General features: G+C 49.9%; 1 protein-coding gene across 1 annotated transcript; it reads right to left on the bottom strand.

The window, feature by feature from the left end:
* Nucleotides 1-714: 714 nt before the first annotated feature.
* Nucleotides 715-4,463, bottom strand: LOC133339135 (tripartite motif-containing protein 14-like). Its single transcript, XM_061547261.1, has 4 exons — nucleotides 4,197-4,463; nucleotides 3,096-3,118; nucleotides 2,451-2,545; nucleotides 715-1,301 (listed from the first exon to the last, which is right to left on the bottom strand). Exons 1-4 carry the CDS (start codon nucleotides 4,461-4,463, stop codon nucleotides 751-753), a joined length of 936 nt encoding a protein of 311 aa, XP_061403245.1. The 3' UTR covers nucleotides 715-750.
* Nucleotides 4,464-21,311: the final 16,848 nt, after the last annotated feature.

The following is a 21,311-nucleotide window of genomic DNA, read 5'->3' as shown; positions in this document are numbered from 1 at the left end:
GGATGTGATAATGGTGATGATAATGGTGGTTTTTGTGGTGTTCGTGGTGATGGTAGTTCATAATGGTTATGGTCGTGGTCGTAGTGATGATGAGGATAATGATGTTGATGATGTTGGTGATGATATTGATGATGATAGAGTGGGGGTGATGATAGTGATTAAAATGGAGTAATGACAATGATGCTGATGATCATGATGGTCGTAATGATGGTGATGATGGAGGTAGTGATGACTGGTGATTACAATGATGGTGGTGTTGATGGGGATGATGGTGATGATGATGATAGTGATGATGGGGTGATGATGGTGAATCGCAGGGATGATGGGGCGTGGTGATACGAGCGCGCACTGCAGGTGAAGGAGCGGCCACATGGACTCAAACTTCTGAACCGGCGATGTGCACTTCAAAGGTGACATCGCTCACGCACACCAACCTGAACCTCACCCTCCCCCCTCACCCTCCCCTTCCATGCTCACCTCACCCTTCATTAAATTTTCACCTCACCCTCCCATCACCCCACCCTCCCCTGACCCCCACCTTGCCTCACCATCGCCTCTACCCCCTCCTTCCCATCCTCTCCTCTCCTCACCCCCTCCTGACCCTTCACCCTCCACGCTTACCTGTCCCCTTCCCTCACCTTCCCCTCCAACTTACCCTCACCCTCACTTCACCCTCTTCTCACCATCCCCCCTTTCATCAGTTTCTTGGATTTCTGTCTCGGTTTCTTGGGTTTCTATTTTTCCTCATCCTCAGGATGCACGACTCAGATCCACGATCTTCAATGGTTCATTACAATACCCCACCCACATCACAGGGTAGAGAGGCTGCAAGAATCTCTGCCGAACCTCGTGGATCACCTCCATGGAGTCGGCACGGTAAAACTCCAGGAGCCCCCCCTCCCAGTGCAGGTGAAGCCCGATTCTGCGGGGGGAGGGGGCCCCCCTCACCGACAGTGCAGTCTCCACTCCACCATGAAACACTGAGAAGTTGTCGTCACGTTTCTCTAAACACCAGGATGCATCGTTCCGTCCCAGCTGCAATGCAGCACCACCCCCTTTCCGTGGGATCGTCCCGTACGCGACTCCAACCCGACACCACCGCGCGTCCCCCACGTCCACCTCCCAGTAGTGGTGGCCCGACGAGAAGCTCTCACTGCACAGGGCTTGTGACCAGCCATCAAACCGGTGTGGATGATCTAGGCGACCCTGGGAAACACCGGTCCACTTCATCGTCCTGAGTTCCGAGGAGATCTGGAGTTGGTTATGAGCTGAGTTTGTGTCCAGAGTTGGTGAGCATCCGTCTGTGACAACAACGATCACAACATAACTACAGGACACCATTATCCACAATCACCACATCAACATCACCATCATCAACCATCATCTTCACCATCAACAAACAGCACATAATTCACCAAAATCACCATCGTCACCAACATCATCATTACGATGAACATCACCAACATCACTATCGCCATCAGCAACATCACAAACATAATCATCACCACTAGCACCATCACAAGTAATCACCACCACTATCACTACAACTACCTCGACCATCACCAGTTCCCATCACCGCCATCTAACATCTTCATCACTATCACCAACAACACCAACACGACCAGCATCATCACCATCACAACGACCATCAAAACACTCAATACCACCATCACTACCATTATCACCAAAACCAATCTCATCACTACCATCAGTGTCATCAGCAAAACCATCAACCATCACCAACTATATTATCACCAGTGTCACCATCATTATCACCACGAACATCACTGCCATCACGACCAACACCATCACCAATGCTATCACCATTCCCATCACTCACATTTTCAGTAATATCAGCATCATTACCACCATCCTCATCACAACCATCATCACCATCATTATGACCATTACCAACATCAGGAATTCATTTGAGGTTGGAACTGCCTAGCAGAGGCCCAGGAATGGATCAGATATCACCTGCCACTGATTTTAGCAATGGCAGGTAATCAAACCCAGTAAACTGGGTTCGTAGTGCAGTGTGCTAACCACTAAGCCATCGCTCACCCCACCTACAGATGCATAGAGACATTCACAGGCACACACCGCATCTCGATATCGCAATTACCCATGACTGGTAATGCTGATTATTTACCAAAAACACCGAGTCTCATGGCTCTGATCAGTCGGGTCGTGGATTAGTATATAAACAAAGACTAAAATCCCCTGTGTAGCCTTAACACAATGTCAGGGCAAGTCAGCACCTTTAAAAGCTGACACGGCCAACGAGGGGGTGAGTGGCCAGCACTACGCCTGGCCACCTTTGTCTCCCTAGTGGTGATGTTTACACAAAACACCAGGTACTCATTTGAGGTTGAGTCGACCTCGTGCACACACACGGGGATAATTGTCAAAACCACCCAATCACCCATGATTCACACTGAAGAACTCACACAGGAGTTTGACTGCTTTTGTCTCCAGGACTTGAAGTGAGGCAATGTCCTGTTGGCTGCGAGCTGAGGGTGGAGCTGAAGTAACCCTCCCTGCTCTGTGAAAGCAGAGCAGACACGGCCACTGTATCACGCAGAGCATCGTCACTCACAGGATCATCAAAGCTCCATCACATAGACACTCATCACAGCTTCATCACACGTGGAATCATCACAGCTCCATCACATCTAGACTCATCACAGAAAGCATCATCACTCACATCACAACTACTTACAACATCACCACACAGCATTACTATCACTACACTTAGAATCATCACACACAGCACCATCACACAGCATCACCACGCAGTATCAGACAAAGCATCACTTAACACAGCATCATCACACAGCATCACCACACACAGCTTCACCACACAGCATCATCACACAGCATCATCACACACCATCACACACCGCTTCACCACACAGCATCATCACACAGCATTATCACGCAAAATATCTTCACACAGCATCTTCACACGCAACATCACCACACACAGTTTCACCACACGGCATCATCACATACAGCCAATGTCTCACTGCCCACGTCCCACACTCAATCCCATGTTTTCGTGTGTCGAGCCGTGAGTGAAAGTCGTCTTTTACCTGCGCGTCTCCTCCAGGTGCCCCTGTGGGAGAAAGAGAGAGAGATGCATTACTGTGACTCTACTTCGATTCCCTTGCATTCAGTGGAGTTCCCACTGCAAAACTGTGGGTGGAATATAAACCCCAAAGTCTTGGATTATGACCCCATGATCACCAACACTGACTTACGGGCCAAATATTTCAGAGGGAGACTGGTTGATAGTCAACTATAAACTATTTTTTTCCAGGTAAAGCCCATAGAGGTATATGGCTTTTTTCAGAAGCGACCTGGCCACAAATGATAGCTCAACAAAGTGGTTCATCACGTGGAAATTTATAACAGCTCAATCCTCTAAACGGACGTTTCCAAATTTGGAAGGACCATGGGGAGAGACATGCAAACTACAAATTTATAGTGATGTCCTCGCCCTCCGGTATACTAGGCGACGTAGTTACCATCTCGCCACCCCTATGAGGACCAACACTGAATTGTAGGGCAAATATTTCAGAGTGAGACCAGTTGATATTGATCTGTGTTGAGAAATTTGGGACTTGAAATGTTTGGCGTTACCAATGCACATGGTGCAGGTCTTGTAGAAGTGATGTTCAAGACACAATGATATCATTAATACGTGTATGAGACCTCATATTTATTTAAGCTTTCATAATACGAACAAGAGAAGGCTCACAAAGAAGCAGCGATGACATCGGCACGTGAGCAGGCGCTGCTGGATTGTTGCATCGCGGCATCATGAGATGTGGCAATGGCTTGGGGAGGCCTTCATCCATCAGTAGATAGATCATGTCTAATGATAATCATGAATACCGTGCACTTTTATTGTAGGGTTGATTTAAAAAGTGCAATTCCAATACCATTTATTTTATATTCACAATGAAACAAACTTAATGGGAATCTGTGAAAGGACGGGAGAGAGAATTAATTTAACTGTGAAAATATGAGCTGGCCTTCCAAATGACAGCAACTGGAGCTGCAATGCGGATCCATGACTGGAGCTGTGTTCTCAAGCCCATGAGATGCGAGCTCTCATTCAGGAGCCTCCCTCTTCTGCTGCTGGTGAGAGGGCTCTGTGCCAATAGCGACACTGGAAACTAATTCCTCACCTGCAGGAACGCGAATGAGTCACTCTCCTGCGCTCGGGTCTGCAGGCGAGTGGCTACTGCCTGGAGCTCGCTGATCTCGCGCTGGTACTGAGCGATCTTCTTCTTGATCTGATACAGCAGCTCGCGCCCTTTCTGCTCCGCTTGCTCTAAAGCCGCCTTCTCCTCCGCATCCAACGCTGCTCTCGCGCTGACGAATCTGACCGAGATTGAGGCCTTTTCATCTGTCATGGATCCCTGCAAAGAGAAACAAATGCCACCTCTGTTCATTAAATGTCTGGTCCTTTGTGAAATGACATTCAGGTCGGTGTGACCCGAGTGCAACTCTAAGGTGTCCAGACAGTGACACGAGTCTGCAGCACTGAGGCCTCCTTCTTCATCTGATAACGCCACTGTGCATTTTCAGTACAACACGATTCGGGGGCTGTGAGGCATTGAAATAATAAAATACCATCAGGAGTACATTTATGGTACGTGTCATTCTCATTGCGTAAGACTCTCAGGACGATGCTTTGTTTACCTTCACATGAAGCGAAGGGAAATCTGCAATTTGCCGTCAACAAGTAGAGTCTTAATGAAATGGGAAATTAGGCCAATTCCTCTTTAAATGAATTTTTTAATGTGAGAAAAAAACACATGTATGGATGAAGAGAGGGGATCATGAAACCACTTGCAATACTGGCACCTGGCTACTCTAACGCCTGATTGGTTTCACTAAAAGAGTGTACAATTGTGTGTGATCACCAACTCTGCCACCAGAGTATTGGATAAAAGGTACGTACCACCTCATCTGACCAATATAGTTAACAGTCGTTGAAGTGGTAAGTTGTATGGAGATATGGGAATGTGGAATTTCCACCACTGATTGAGTTTCTCAGTGGAGATGAGAACCACCTCTTTACTCGTCCTGATTATTGAGGCAGATTGACTGTTGTGTCTTTAGACCCACAACGTGTTCAGAGCCAATGGTAGTCCACCTGAATGAATGGAGTTGTTCTCTAACACAAATACTACTCAGAGTGGAGTCACGGGTTCACAGGGTCCGGCTCAGACGTGGTACCTGCACGTCCCTGCGAGCGGCCTCCATACGCCTCACGGACTCCTCTACCTCCCTCCTCTTCTCCTGCACCACCCGCATCTCCTCTTCCACTTGTTTCTGTGAGAGACGTCACCAGGGGAGACTCCACTCACTCTCTGAGCGTCCCCTCTCAACCCCGCCCCACGCGAACCCTATACAGTGACGGGGGCAGTTGCCCTGGTGCAGCGATGGAGGCTGGGGGAGCAAGCGCTGCAGGGAACTAATTTCACGAGGAGCTCAAAAGTGCGCAGGGCTTCCTAAGTAGTGGGTCGGGCTACCTGTGCAGTGGGTGGATCCACCTAGAGGGTGGGGCTACCTGAGTAGTGGGTGGAGCTGCCCGAGTAGTGGGTGGGGCTACCTGCGTAGTGGGTTGAGGCTACCTGAGCAGTGTGCAGGGCGACCTGAGCAGTGCGCGTGGCTCCTGAAGTAGAGGGTGGTACTACCCGAGTAATGAGCGGGGTTACCCAAGTGGTGGGCGGTGCTAACCGAGTAGTGGGTGGGGCTACCTGAGTAGTGGGTGGGGCTACCTGCATAGTAGTTGGGGCAACATGTAGTGGGTGGGGCTACCTGCGTAGTGGGTTTGGCTTCCTGCTTTGTGGTTGTGGCGGCCTGAGTAGTGGGCGGTGCTGAGTAGTTCATGTTGTGAGAGGTGGTAACAGGTAAAGTACAGGATGGCCATAAATGGCGAAATATGGTGGGTGGTTCGACCACCTGGGCCACTTCGGTAACCAAGAAGGCCTGTCTGGACTCAACTGAAAACGCGCTGGCTAACGGAGCTCTGGTCAGCCACTTAGGCTAAGGGAGTAAACCCTGATAAAATCTTGGGTGGATACCAAGTGGCCAACGGCCCACCTCGGTGGGGTAGATGAGCTCCGGTTAAGTTGGCCAACGGCATATGACGGAGAAGACACTGGATGTCTGGTGCTTCAGGACAAGCCTTCTAATCGTCTTGGTTTTCTGTCTCGTCACTGGATCCAGGCTTGGTTCCTGGGTAAGCCCCGTGTGTTAGCTGGTGTGCAACAGATACTGCACGTAAATTAATTCACGCACTGGCACCCTCCAGGGAAGATATGTCATCGCACCACCACACTACACACCCAAAGCCCTTGGGCGATTGGCAAGCGGGGCAGGCTTATGCAGCTACAAGCTCCTAGTCACAACCCAGCACCAAGGCGGCAGCTATTATAAGGTCGTCATGCACTCGGATTAGGCAGGAGTGCATCCCGGCAGCTGTAGCTGTGACTGAGAAGCCCACAAGGATCCACTCTGCTCACCCCAAATTGGGAGGAGGCTAGAAAATGTGCCCTAAACATAGCCTGCCGAGCATCATCCTATCTCGCTTACCGCGACCAGAGAGAGCATCAATAATTGCGGTCGAAAGAAAAAATAAATATAACCTAAACATTGGATCCTGGAATGTCAGGACCCTCACAAAAAACCCAAACTCGCAACGTCCAGAGCGCCGAACAGCTCTTGTGGCACGTGAGTTGAGACGATTTAATATCCATATTGCCGCCCTCAACGGAACCCATCTGGCGGATGAAGGCCAACTGACCGAGCTAAGTGGAGGCTACATCTTTTGGAAGGATAAACCAGCGCATGGACGCCTGCATGGTGTAGGGTTTGCAATAGACAACGTGCTCATCAGCAGCTCAAGTGAGCTTACAATTGGTATCAATGAGCGTGTTATGACCCTACGCCTGAAACTTGCAAAAGACAAACACGAAAACATCATCAGCACCTATGCACCAACACTGGACTCTAAAGAAGACACTAAGGAGACCTACTACAGCCAACTCAACTAAATCCTTCAGAGTACACCAAAAACTGAAAAGCTGATTCTCCTCGGCGCCTTCAATGCTCGAGTTGTGAGAGACCATAAAATGTGGAACGGTGTAATTGGTAAAGAGGGAGTTGGAATGCCCCACTCCAATGGTCACCTTCTTCTTACAACCTGTTGTGAGCACGACCTGACAATCACCAACACCCTATTCAGGCAGAAGAATAGCCGTAAGACCTCCTGGTGCCACCCTCAATCACACCAATGGCATTCACTGGACTACGTGATTGTCAGGAAGTTTGACAGCACAGACGTCCGCATCACTCGTGCCATGATCAACGCAGACGATTCCTGGACTGACCACAGACTAATTCGATCAGTGGTGACTCTCAAACTAAACCACAAACACATCGACCGACCAAAACTACAGAGGAAAAGACTCAATGTAACCAGACTAAAAGACCCAGCAGTACAGGACCGACTGAAAGAACTAGCTCAAAGACTCAGCATCAACCAGGCTTCAGGAAATGTTCATGAGAACTGTACACAACTCAAGACGGCAGTTATAACCAGCTGTGAACACACCATTGGCTACACAAGAAGGAAAAACTGTGACTGGTTTGATGACAACGACCAAGAAATTACAAGCCTCATTAACAAGAAGCAGAATGCATTCATCGCCTGGCAACAACACAAACACTCTAGACAGAAAAAACAATCATATAAGGAGGCCAAATCGGAAGTACAAACTAAAATCTGGGAACTGAAGAACAACTGATTCAGAAACAAAGCAGAAGAATTACAACATCTTGCAGATTCCAATAACCCACGAAATTTTTAAAGCAACCAGTCTTATATGGACCATCAAAACAGGGCCTTGCACCACTTCAGTCTAAGGATGGGACAGAAATCTTCGAAGATAAAAATGGAATCATCTCCCGCTGGCAGGAACGCTTCAACACTCTGTTCAACTGCAACGCTGTTGTAGACGCTTCTATATTAAGTGAGATCCACAACACTCTCCCTCTGAGGATTTAGCTGGAGAACCAACGATGCTTGAAGTGGCTAATGCTGTAAAGCAGATGAAAGAGAACAAAGCGAGTGGGATAGACCAGATTCCTGCTGAGATTTACAAACATGGAAGACAATGCCTACTAGAACACCTGCACTCCCTTATGGCCAGGATCTGGAATGATGAAGACCTTCCCAACGAAGTGAAAGAGGCCATCATTGCCACCATCTTCAAAAAAGGTGACAAGTCAGACTGACAACTACAAAGGCATCAATCTTCTTACCACCGCTGGAAAAATACTGGCAAGAATCCTATTAAACAGACTTCTACCACTTGCTGAAAAACTCCTTCCTGAATCGCAGAGTGGCTTTCGACCTGGCAGGGGAGCCTCAGACATGATCTTCTCAGCCCGTCAACTCCAAGAGATGTGCCAGGAACAGAGACTACCATTGTACATGGCCTTCTTTGATTTGACTAAAGCTATTGATTCTGTTAATCGTGTTGCACTATGGAGAATCCTTCTGAGATATGGCTGTCCAACAAAAATTGTTAACGTCCTCCATCTGTTGCATGACGATATGAAGGCTGTCATCCTCTCTGATGGTGAAACCTCAGAGCCAATCGAAGTAAGGACCAGTGTGAAGCAAGTCTGCGTTATTGCACCAACTCTTTTCTCCATCTTCCTAGTGGGAATGCTTCATTTGACAGAGCACAGACTTCTCAGAGGCATAAATATCACATATAGGACAGACGGGAACATATTCAAAATTAACCGTTTAAGAGCCAAGTCGAAACATCCGTTATTAAATTCCAATATGCTGATGATGCCCAAGTCAGTGCCTGCTCAGAAGCTGACCTTCAAGTCATCGTCAATATATTTACAGATGCTTACAGGATGGGTCTAACATTGAATACCAGCAAAACAAAGATAATTTTTCAACAAGCTCCGAGAGGACATCGACCACCCCCTACAATCATTACCAACAATGCAATACTAGAAAGCGTTCCCAGTTTCCCATACTTAGGCAGCCATCTCTCTAGCAATGTCTTAATTGATTATGAAATCCAACATCGGATTTCCCGAGCTAGTGCTGCCATTGGCAAACTTAAGAACAGGGTCTTTGAAGACCACAACATTACCACGAAGACCAAAGTGGCCGTGTATAATGTTGTAAACAGGACCCTGCGGGGTGGGCTGGTAGGAATAATACTTAGTACCGGTACAGGGATATCGACCGGGCTGGGTGGGGAGGGGCTGGGTGGGGAGGGGCTGGTCACCCCGTGGTGTCCTTATAAAACTCAACGTTTAACCTACTCACGCCAGCTTGTGCCCGCCCTCACAGTCGGGCATATTTGCGGAATACACCACGCCGCCGTTGACCCTGGCCATTGACCGAGCAACCCAACGTTCCTACCAGCTCCCTCCGCAGGAATGTGTTCTATGTGCCACTCAGTCCGTATTTAGCCGCCTATTCTGTTGTTCCACTCGGTCGACTGAACGGGTTTAAGGCAGTGACTGGAGAAAATGTGTTGCCCGTAGTGTGCAAAAAACTCATCTTGCTGTGATTTGCTTACTAATGTAAAAGCGGGGGTGCTGCATCATTGTTTTTAATTATAATATCACTCAAATATTGGTGGGGGGAGAGGGCGGGGGGGGCAGGGCTGGGTGGCGCGTCTTACTTCTCGGTGCTTTTGTTTGTGTGCAGATAATAAATCGCAACAAAATTGAAGCAGAGAAGTGCACCGCCTCCTACACCAGTTGACAGCCCCCCCCCCAACACCCCCCAACACCACCCTCAACACCACCCCTCCCACCAGCCCTCACCACCCTCCACCACCCCCCACCACCACCCAACCCCACCACCACCACCCCCCACCACCACCTTCTGCACTAGGCCACGCGAAGCCTCCCGCACTAGGCCTCGCGAAGCCTGCCGCACTAGGCCTCGTGAAGCCTGCTGCACTAGGCCTCGCGAAGCCTTCTCTGCAGTAGACTTAGCGAAGCCTTCTGCACTAGGCCTCGCGAAGCCTCTGCAGTAGGCCTCGCGAAGCCGCGCTTTTCGTGCACAAATAAGGCGATTAAATGTATCTCGTCTCTGTGTTAATAAGCCTCCCGCACTAGGCCTCGCGAAGCCTGCCGCACTAGGCCTCGCGAAGCCTACTGCACTAAGCCTCGCGAAGCCTTCTCTGCAGTAGACTTAGCGAAGCCTTCTGCACTAGGCCTCGCGAAGCCTCTGCAGTAGGCCTCGCGAAGCCGCGCTTTTCGTGCACAAATAAGGCGATTAATTGTATCTCGTCTCTATGTTAATAAGCCTGCCGCACTAGGCCTCGCGAAGCCTGCCGCACTAGGCCTCGCGAAGCCTACTGCACTAGGCCTCGCGAAGCCTTCTCTGCAGTAGACTTAGCGAAGCCTTCTGCACGAGGCCTCGCGAAGCCTCTGCAGTAGGCCTCGCGAAGCCGCGCTTTTCGTGCACAAATAAGGCGATTAATTGTATCTCGTCTCTATGTTAATAAGCCTGCCGCACTAGGCCTCGCGAAGCCTGCCGCACTAGCCCTCGCACCGTGCTTTTCGTGCACAAATAAGGCGATTAAATGTATCTCGTCTCTGTGTTAATAAATGTTTCTTGTCTCTGTGTTTAAAAAAACGTGCTGCGTTTCAGTAAAGTATTTTTTTTTTTAAAACGTGCTGCGTTTCAGTAAAGTAATTTTGAAGCGAAGTTTAAAGTTTCGCCGTGAGGCGCCGGAAGCGACGGCCATCTTGTTTAGTTCACAGATCGCAGGGGGAGCGGGCGGCCATCTTGTCGGACAGACGGACGGACGGACGGACGGACACATTAATCTATTGGTGGTCTGGTCCACTTCGTTCCTACCAGTATAATTCCAACCCTCTTATATGTTGCAGAAACCTGGACCACTTATTGTAAACACATAAAATCTCTCGAAATGTTTCATCAACGCTGTCTCAGGAAAATATAAAATATCACATAGGAAGAAAGACAAACTAATATCAATGTCCTGGAGCGATCAAACTCATGTAGCATAGAGGCCATCATGATGAAGTATCAACTCAGATGGGCAGGTCACCTTGTGAGGATGAGTGACTTGAGGCTTCCTAAGCAAATCTTCTATTCCCAGCTCAGCGATGGATCACGTGCCCCTGGAGGTCAAAGGAAGCGTTTCCGTAACAACCTTAAAATGCATCTCAAGCGAAGCCACGTAGATCCAAGCAACTGGAAAATGTATGCTCTTGATAGACCATCATGGAGGGCCAAAATAAACAATGTAACTCAGCATTTTGAGGCCGAGCGAAGAGAGTTGATGGCCAGGATAAGAGCACGCTGAAAAGCGCACACACCAGAGACAGAGACGAAAAGTGGGAGCTCCAGGATGGACCATCCGTGCCCCCACTGTGCCAAGATCTGCAGGTCACGGATTGGCCGATTCAGCCATCTCCGGACCCATGGCCAGCCAGGTCCACCTCACAACACAGACAAGTGACACCTGGAGGGAAATCAAACTCGACTTCGAGGGATCCCAGAAGAAGAAGGTTTGGGCTACCTGAGCAGTGGGCATGGCTACTGGAGTAGTGCGTGTGGCTACCAGAGCAGTGGGGGGGCAGTGTTGAGTAGTGGGTGGAGCTACTTGAGCAGTGGGTGGGGCTACCTGAGCAGTGGGCAGGGCTACCTGAGCAGTGGGTGGGGCTACTAGAGTAGTGGGTGGGGCTACTGTAGTACGCGGGGCTCCCATAATAGTGAGCGGCGCTGAGTAGTAGGTGAACAGGGCACCGGAGTGGCGAGATATTATCTGCCTTGCTTGCAATACAGGAGGTCGTGGGTTCAAACCCGCGTCTGATTCCTGTATAAATGGAGTTTGCATGTCTCTCTCCATGGTCGCATACATTTTTCTCTGGGTCCTTCGGTTTTTCTGTCCACATTTAGAAAGGTGCATTTTGAGTGTTTGGTTGCCATACTTTTAGACCTGATAAGCCACTTCGTTGAGCTGTCATTTGTGGCCAGGTTGCCTCTGAAAAAGAGCTTCATAGGTCATTGAGCTTCATTTGGTAAAATAAAAAATAGTTTTAGTTTAGTTTTACATGGTACAATGAGGCGCTGCCATGTCACTGTTGAGTGTCCGAGAAATTCGGTAGAGAGCATCGTGATGAAAATATAAATACGGTCACAAAATATTTGGTCTGTGAAAATCACGTGACATTTCTGGAACGCCAAGTCCAGTGACCCGGTAGCTGCTGTAGAGTGTGGTGCTAAACTGGCACAGGCCGGCACGAGGCGACCAAGTGGTGAGCACTGCAGCTCACGCAGTCCCAGTCGTTTTACATTTCATTAAAATTTTACGGAATGCTCCCCTCTACCACAAACCACTTTTGTATACGAACCATAGTCTATGCACTCACGTCATTTTGAGAACACAGTGTACGCGTTAATATATTAGTTTTTATTAAATATACTAAGAGCACATTTATCAATTTGTCATATAACAGGATTGATAATAACATGTTGTTGTATTATTTCTGCACTATGACAACCTCAGCATACTTTATATTAAATCATGGTTGTTAAAATTTGAAGAAACAATGGGAAGCTGAAATAGTAATTATATATTTATTTGGATATCATTGTCCAGTTCGTACTTGACTTCACGCAGGAGAAGCTCCCGCTCACACACGCAGACCGTCTCACCTGCCGTGTCTTGTGCTCATCCTCCAGCGTAGCCACATCGTGACCCTTGTGGTCTCCTGCGATGGTGCAGGTTGTGCAGACCAAGATCTTGTCTTGTCGGCAGTAAAACTTGATCTTCTTTCTGTGCGTCTTGCACTTGCGTTTTTCAGGATTCGTGCCTGGATCCACCAGAACGTGGTCACTGAACTTCAGGTTCTCCTGATGAGGCTTTACATGAGTCACACAGTAGGAGGTTTCACACCTGAGGCAGGTCTTCAAGGCAGCGGTCGTGCCATCGTTGCAGAAGTCACACAAGACCATAGTGGCCATTTTCTCTGCAGCACGGCGCTGCTATTCCAAGTTGGTGAGCGTGAAGTTCTTGATCAGCTTGGGTCCCTGAGGGAAGATCACTCGGCACTGCGGGCAGGAGAAGGACTCTGCCGCATCCCAGGCGCCCTCCACGCACTTGAGGCAGAACGAGTGGCCGTAGCTGAGCGTGCAGGGGCAGCGGAAGGCGTCCAGGCAGATGGGGCAGGTCAACTCCCCTGGAGCCTCGCTATCACTGAGAGACGCACTTGCCATGATCCTGTGGCTCCATTCAGAGATAGGCGCTGGCTGTTGTTCAGGCAGTCTCTGGCTGTAGCTCAGGCAGGCTGGCTGTAGCACAGGCAGTCTTTGGCTGTAGCACAGACAGTCAGTGGCTGTAGCACAGACAGTCTTTGGCTGTAGCACAGACAGCCAATGGCTGTAACTCCGGCAGTATCTATCTATAGCTCACGCAGTCTCTGGCTGTTGCTCAGGCAGTCTCTGGCGACATCTGATACACTAAACTAGGAACAAGCCACGTAAATGTGAGGCAGGCTAAAGTACAAACTCTTTTAGTTTGATTTGCATATCATGAGGCGCACCCTGGAATGTGTTGACTTTTGACCAGGCAGAGACGTCTCGGTGCCAGAAATAGCTAAATAAAGACTCAGCTCACCTCATCTCAATTCACCTCATCTAAACTAACCTATTGCCAACTCACCTTGTGTCAACTCATCTCATTCTCAACACACTTCTGTGAAGGTTGGTACAACTTGGAGCTAACAAAATTCCCTCTTGTAGTTCACACAGCTGCTCTCACAAGCAACACCTACCCTCCAATAACACAAACTCACGAGCCCCACCGTCACGCAGAGATGACGTAGGTTGTCCCCATAACAAAGTTGAATTCACCTATCAAAGCTCCAAATAATCGTGACCCTTAAAGACGCGAATATAAGTGTAATGCGGGCGTAAACGACCTCCCGGAAGTGACGTCATGGGGGGAGGAGTTACGTCACGTGGGGGAGAGGGTTCAGGTCTATAAGGGGAGAAACCGGAAGCAGTAGGGGAGTGATCGGAGACTGGGAAAGTGTGAGGCCACGCAGGGCGGAGAGTGAGAGAGAGAGAGTGGCGAGATCGCCACACACACGGACCAGAGAGTGGCTAGATCGCCACACACACGGACCACGAGGATCGGCACTGTCGGCCAACGGTGACCGACCCCGGGGCAGCAGGAGCAGCGAGGAGGCTGCGGAGAGCAGCGGGTCTGCAAGGGAGGAGGTTATTTGGGGCACATCGTCAGTGCGGACGGGGTGGCCACAGATCCGGACAAAACTGCGTGTGTCCGTGACTGGCCAACCCCTGCCACGGTGGGGGATGTGCGTCGGTTTTTGGGGTTCGCCTCATATTATCGGAGGTTTGTTCCAAATTTTGCTACGATCGCGAGGCCTTTGCATCTCCTTACGGGTAAAGGACACAAATTTGCTTGGGGACCGCCAGAGGAGGCGGCGTTTCGAGGCCTACGCGATCTATTGGCTACGGCGCCGACGTTGGATTATCCGGATTTTGAACATCCTTTCATTCTGGATACGGACGCGAGTGACACGGGCATTGGGGCGGTGTTGTCTCAGTCCAAAGGTGGTGTGGAACGCGTGGTGGCATATGGTAGCCGGGTTTTGTCTCCCGTTGAAACCCGCTACTGCGTCACACGCAGGGAACTTTTGGCTATTGTTTTTTTTCTTCGCTAATTTCGACCGTATCTGTACGGTCGTTCGTTTATTGTTCGCACGGATCATGCGGCCTTGCAGTATGCTCTTAAAATGGACCAACCATCCGGCCAGCTGGCGCGGTGGTTGGACACGCTGCAAGAATTTTTCTTCCAAATTCACCATCGGAAGGGAGTGCGTCACGCTAATGCGGACGCACTTTCCAGGATGCCGCAGCGATCCCCTTGCGCGTGTGCGTCGGGGACGCATAGGTGTGGCCCGATTCAGCACCCCCCTCAGCCTGTCGCGCTGGCAGTCGAAGTGCCTGAAGCTCCGCTTGAGCCAGGGCCGGCGGATGGGGGACCGGCTGATGGCATTTTACATCTCCCGAGGTCTGTGTGGATTCGGGAACAAATGTTGGATGATTCTTTGGTAACGTTGCGTAAGCGGCCTGTGAAGGGGAGTGAGGGAATCTGTGCGGGGGGTGTGCCGGAAACCGCTCTCCGTGATGGGTTGCTGATGTGGAGGGAAGGGATACAGGAACGCTGGCGTCTTGTTGTACCGGCATCATTGCGGTACGAATTGATTAGGACTCTGCATTGTGACACGCTTTTACATCTGGGGGTGCAGAAGACCCTATTGACGCTGCAGCGAGATTACTATTGGCACGGCATGACGACGGATGTCGTCGGGCACGTTCGTGCGTGTCCCGATTGTGCCTGCCGTAAGCCACCTAAACATCCATATGTGCCGCCGATACAATTTATTCAGGTGTCTCGAGTTAATGAGTTGGTGGCGTTAGATATTTTGGGACCCTTTCCGCCATCCGCTAGGGGAAATAAATATTTGCTGGTAGGGGTGGAGTACCTCTCCCGCTGGCCGATGGCCTGGCCGTTGCCTGACCAGTCAGCGGCGTCTATCACAGACGCCTTTCTATTTGGGTATGTTATGGACAAGGGGGCGCCGGAGAGACTCCTTACAGACCAGGGCCGGAATTTTTCGTCTAAATTGTTGGGGGAGGTGTGTGCGGCTCTTGGAACAAAGAAAATTCGGACATCTCCCTACCACCCACAAACGGATGGTATGGTGGAACGGCTAAATCGGACTCTGTCCGCCATGTTGTGCCATACGGTTAGTGAAAAACAATCGGATTGGGATTTGCATATCCCTGGGGTGCTTTCAGCGTACCGGATGACGCCGCACGCGGCTACAGGATATTTGCCGTTTTTTCTTATGTACGGTCGTGAAAACGTACCGCCGATTAATGTACAGTTGGGAACCGGAGCGAGGGGACCTGCTAAGCCTCTTCCTGACTATATTCAGGACACCGTTCGCCGAGTCACTGTGGCGCGGGAAGGGGCCCGCATGGCTACGGCCAAAGCCCAGGCTCAGAACGAGCGGTGTGCGTGACGTTCAAAAGGGGAATGCCCCTGGAAAACGGGGGACCTGGCCTGGCTCCATTGTCCACAGGTGCGGCCAGGTACCTCTCCTAAGTTACATAAACCATGGCAAGGGCCGGTTCGCCTCATCGTGGTTCCCAAACCACAATCGGAGCGTGTTCGGTTTGGATCTCGGCGTTGGTTCGTCCACACATCTCGGTTGAAACCATACGTGGCCCCTCGACCTGATGCGTCATCTCCTGAGGTTGCCTTGCCGGGGTCTGTGGCTGCCGACTCGCCCTTGCCTGTGCCTGCTGACCTTGCAAGAGCGCCTGTCGTGCCTTTTACAGACGAGCCGGCCGTGACGCGGCAGGGGAAAGAAGACTCAGCTCGGGGTGTGCCTACCACGGCTGCGGAACCTTTGAGGCCCGCAGCCCTTCCAACCCCGCCGCAGACGCAATTGCGGGACGCCTCTGATGCTGCGCCTTCGAGAATAGGGGACCGGGACGTTGCCAGGCTTCCAATAGCGACAGACGAACTTCAGCCTGTCGCTCTTAAAACCCTGCCACGTTCCCGTTCGGCGGGAGGGCCGCCAACCGTCCGGGACGGTCCGGCGACCCGCACCCGCTCAAAATCCCTCACATTTTGTTAATTATTGTGTTGTGTTCTTGTTCTTTCGGTATTTTATTGTGTGTTCTGTGTCCTTTTTCGTATTCGGTCGTGTTCGCTCGCATTGCTTGTTGGAGTTGTGTTCAGCCGAGGTCGGCTGGATTTTCTCTACGGGGGAGGGTGGTGTAATGCGGGCGTAAACGACCTCCCGGAAGTGACGTCATGGGGGGAGGAGTTACGTCACGTGGGGGAGAGGGTTCAGGTCTATAAGGGGAGAAACCGGAAGCAGTAGGGGAGTGATCGGAGACTGGGAAAGTGTGAGGCCACGCAGGGCGGAGAGTGAGAGAGAGAGAGTGGCGAGATCGCCACACACACAGACCAGAGAGTGGCGAGATCGCCATACACACGGACCACGAGGATCGGCACCGTCGGCCAACGGTGACCGACCCCGGGGCAGCAGGAGCAGCGAGGAGGCTGCGGAGAGCAGCGGGTCTGCAAGGGAGGAGTTTAGGCAGCGGGGGTCTGCACGACGAGACAGCAGCGGGTCTGCATATAGGGAAGTGGGCTACGTGAGCGACAGCAGCCTGGGGCTGCAGAGCGAAGAGTATATAGGGGAGTGCCGTGAGGGAAAATAGATCGAACCCAAATAAAGGACACAGGACAGAGAGAAGCGTCCGAGTCTTTTATTACATAAGAACAGTTGAGCACCAACAAATCCTGGTGCGTCCTGTCCAGACAGTCCAGAAAGGACGTCGGAGTTGCAGTTGAACAAGTAAACCCATAAAAACAAAGTTTTTCACTATAAATCCTTTATATGCGTGGCGGCTAGAGTCCTCTCGTCCTCTGGCTTGAGATGGCTGCCACCTATGGGTCAGATGATTGTCTGCCACCATTAAGCAATTGGTAATTAAATATTTAATTTGTTTTCCCTAAACAGTGTAAAATTTTGGATTTTTTTCACGAAAATTAATTGTCACACACAACGAGTCTGTCTGGAAAATGTCCGCTCGATTGGATCACGGGAAGTGGGTTAAAAAACGAGCGAAAGATTTGCACGGTCCTAAGCATACAAGCGAACTTAATATAAATGATTTAAAAATATATTCGCCTGTAGAGGACGCGGGGATCGATCCCGCGACCTTTGGCATGGGAAGCGAGGGCGCTACCAACTGCGCTACTCCGCCACGGCCTGTGGAGGGGTTACGCTCTGGGCTCTTACACTCTGACGTTCAGCCAAAGCCATGAATAAGTTCTATTTGAATATATGTAAAATAATTTTTTTTGCCTAAAAAGTGTACAATTTTGGGAATTTTTTTTCACGAACAATAATTGTCTGGCACAACGAGTCTGTGTGGAAAATGTCAGCTCGATTGGATCACGGGAAGTGGGTTAAAAAACGACCGAAAGATTTGCACGGTCCTAAGCAAGCAAGCAAGCACGCAAGCAAGCAAGCAAGCGAACTTAATATAAAGGATTTAAAAAGTCCCTCCAGTCTAAGTTTCACTCTTAAGTTCAGTCTCAAACAGGTCCACAGGGTTCATTAAGTTTGTCCAAAACATTGGCCACAAATAATGAGCCTGACACGGTGCACAGCCATGGACTCACTACTCAAAGTAGATGTCCTCCATGGGCACTGCAGGTGTCCTCAACAGTCTGAAACGAAAAGAGCTGCTGTAGGGTTGTGGTTGGGTTTCTCGCACATTCAAAAACACTAATTTGAAGAGGAACTGGCTGAACATCCCAAAACAATATCTGAAAAGTGACTAATTGTGGCTTTACTTGTTGAAAGACAATTTACACAGACTTCTCTTCGCAGAAAGTGACGGATACAATTTAAAAAATTAACCCGTAAAAACAAAGTTTTTCACTATAAATCCTTTATATGCGTGGCGGCTAGAGTCTTCTCGTCCTCTGGCTTGAGATGGCTGCCACCTATGGGTCAGATGATTGCCTGCCACCATTAAGCAATTGGTAATTAAATATAAAAAAAATTGCCTAAAAAGTGTAAAATTTTGGGAAAAAAATTTCACCGAAATAAATTGTCACGCACAACGAGTCTGTGTGCAAAATGTCAGCTCGATTAGATCACGGGAAGTGGATTAAAAAACGACCGAAAGATTTACACGGTCATAAGCGCGCAAGCAAGCAAGCAAGTGAACTTAATATAAAGGATTTAAAAAGATGGCGACCTACAGAGCAGTGGCGAGCCTCGCTGCGTCTGTCAACAGCGGTGCTCATCTTAACAACTTGTTTTATATTTATAGCACACCTTTTCTCAATGTGCTTAACATAGTTAAATAAAAAGGTTACATAATACGATGATACGTATGACGAATGGGTGACTGCGATAGGGGATACTTAGAGATCACGAAGGGGTAGGGGGAGGGAAGAGGAATAGTGTGACGGTGGGTAACCAACTCTTGCGTCACTACATGATTACCTCCACCATGGTGATGCCCACGTAGGGTCTCGTGGGGGAATCCCCTGGTATCCTGGGTTTTTACCAGAGGGACCCCTCGTGGGGACAACCCACGGTTTCCCAGTGCCAGGAAATTGGCCGACCCCGGCCAGGCCGGATTGCACTGCGGCCCCGTGGGAACACACCGGACACAAGGGAATAGGGCCGTGGGGAGGGCAAAACACCCAGGGGGCTGGCTAAAGCTAAAAACCTCAACCAAGAGTACGGGAGGGAGGACGGGCACGTAAACAATGGGTTAGGAAGCAAGTGGGAGAAAACGACGGGCACGTACACAATGGGTTGTGAAGCAAGTGAGAGCCACACGCCAGGTAGGCCAGCAGGGTATCGCTCGCTGCCTAGCCCTGCGCGGGTGGAAAGATTGGGCCCGATTGGCTAGGAGGGCAACACAACTTAGGCAGGGACTTTTGAATTGGGAAGAGATAAAAGGAGGGAAGAGGAGAAACGTTGGTCAGATCTCCTCCAGTCAGCCAGCTACCCAGTCGGACTCCCAGCCGCTCGAGCGTCCGAGAGACGCTGGCGAGTGCAGCTACAACTCGACCCAGGCAAAGACCTCCCGGATCCTCGTCCCTCCAACTCCCATCGCCTCCGTGAGATATCGTGAGTACGTAAGAGGGGTGAGGAATAGCGCGAGGGTTCCCCGAGGGTTTGGATAGAGACAGGTGGGACGCTGCTCGCTAGGTATTTTGCTCCGGGTCACGCATGGTTTTTCTTCGGGTAAGCCAGTAATAAACTTTAGCACAGAGCAACGACACCGCGTGATTGCTGTGTGTGTGAGGCAGCGCGGGTAGTAATTCATTAACTGCGTTTGGGCTCGCCGTGCGTGTTTGCCCAGCGGATTAACGAGCGAATATCATCATCAATCCGATCGTCGTTCACAGTTCCTATGATCACTGTTTCATTGCTTTCATGGCTTTATTTTGGTGATTTTCGAAAAGTTTTTTGGTTTGGCCATGTTTGTTTGTTGTAGTACAGAGTTAGACTGATGGCCTTAATCTAAGTTGTCTTGTGGTTGTTGTTGTTTGACTTGCATCCCACTGGGATATTTGCACAGGGTTGGTGTACGGTGATTTTTCTGCAATATTTTGCTGTCTTTTCTTGGATTTTCTGTTTGCACATAGTCACTTTAAGATGTTTTCTTGTTCGTGTTTTTGTTTGTTGCGGTTGCACCCGATTCAAGAGCCGAATGGCTCACAGGGCTATACCTAATAAATGAACTTTGAACTTTGTGGTTCCCGGTGCTTGCGTGATCGCGTGCGGGTTGACTCAGCGCATTTTACGCAGTGTGTCCGCGTAGCGAAGAGCGTTTTACGCAGCGTGTCCGCGTAGCAACGATAACGTTCAGTGGTGCAACGCGCGAATATTGCCATCGATTCGATCGTCGTGTGCCCGAGACTACGCACTTGCATCCAAGGCAGAAGGAAGCAGATTTCGGGAGAAGGAGTAGAGGCGCGGCATATTCATACGGCTATTTTTAGCGTGAGTCGGGGCAGGCAACCTGAGCGGGCACGCGCGCACGCAGCCACCGCAGCAGGTACGGTTCGTGCGCATGCACGCAGCCACCGCAGCATGAGTGGTGGTTTACGCGGGGGAGGGAGTCAGGTTAACACATGGCGGTTGAGAGCCAGCCCCGAGGAAACAAGGTTTTTCCAAAACGTTGGTGCTGCAACGGTAAAATGGTTGTCACCTATTTCAATTGTCGTTGTTGGGATAGTTAACAGGCAATTAAATGGATGTCTTAGGTTTATTGAGTTTGACAGTGGGTTTATGATTTAGCTAAATGTATCACAGATTTTGCCAATAAGGATTTTACGGATGAACAGGGCCCAATGTATATTTCGACTTGCATCAAGTGACGTGAGATGGGATTTTAAGTCAAGGTCAAATTGGTAGGTCATGAATTGTACATCCAATACAAATCGAAGATCAGAATGACAAATGGGGTTTAGTCTGTTCAGTGTTACATTAGTAGCCGATCTGTATGCAGCGTCACAGTAGCCACCCAACCTTGTGGAACAACATTTGTTATTTCAATATTTTTGGACGAGATGTTACCAGGATGTACCTTTTGAGAATGGTCTGAGAGGTACCTTTAT

Source organism: Lethenteron reissneri, unplaced genomic scaffold, assembly GCF_015708825.2.
Source record: "Lethenteron reissneri isolate LAM-NWPU_2019-01 unplaced genomic scaffold, ASM1570882v1 scaffold_1640, whole genome shotgun sequence".
NCBI lineage: Eukaryota > Metazoa > Chordata > Hyperoartia > Petromyzontiformes > Petromyzontidae > Lethenteron > Lethenteron reissneri.
The sequence above is the reverse complement of the archived record's forward strand: the minus strand, read 5'-3'. Positions and strand labels throughout refer to the sequence as shown.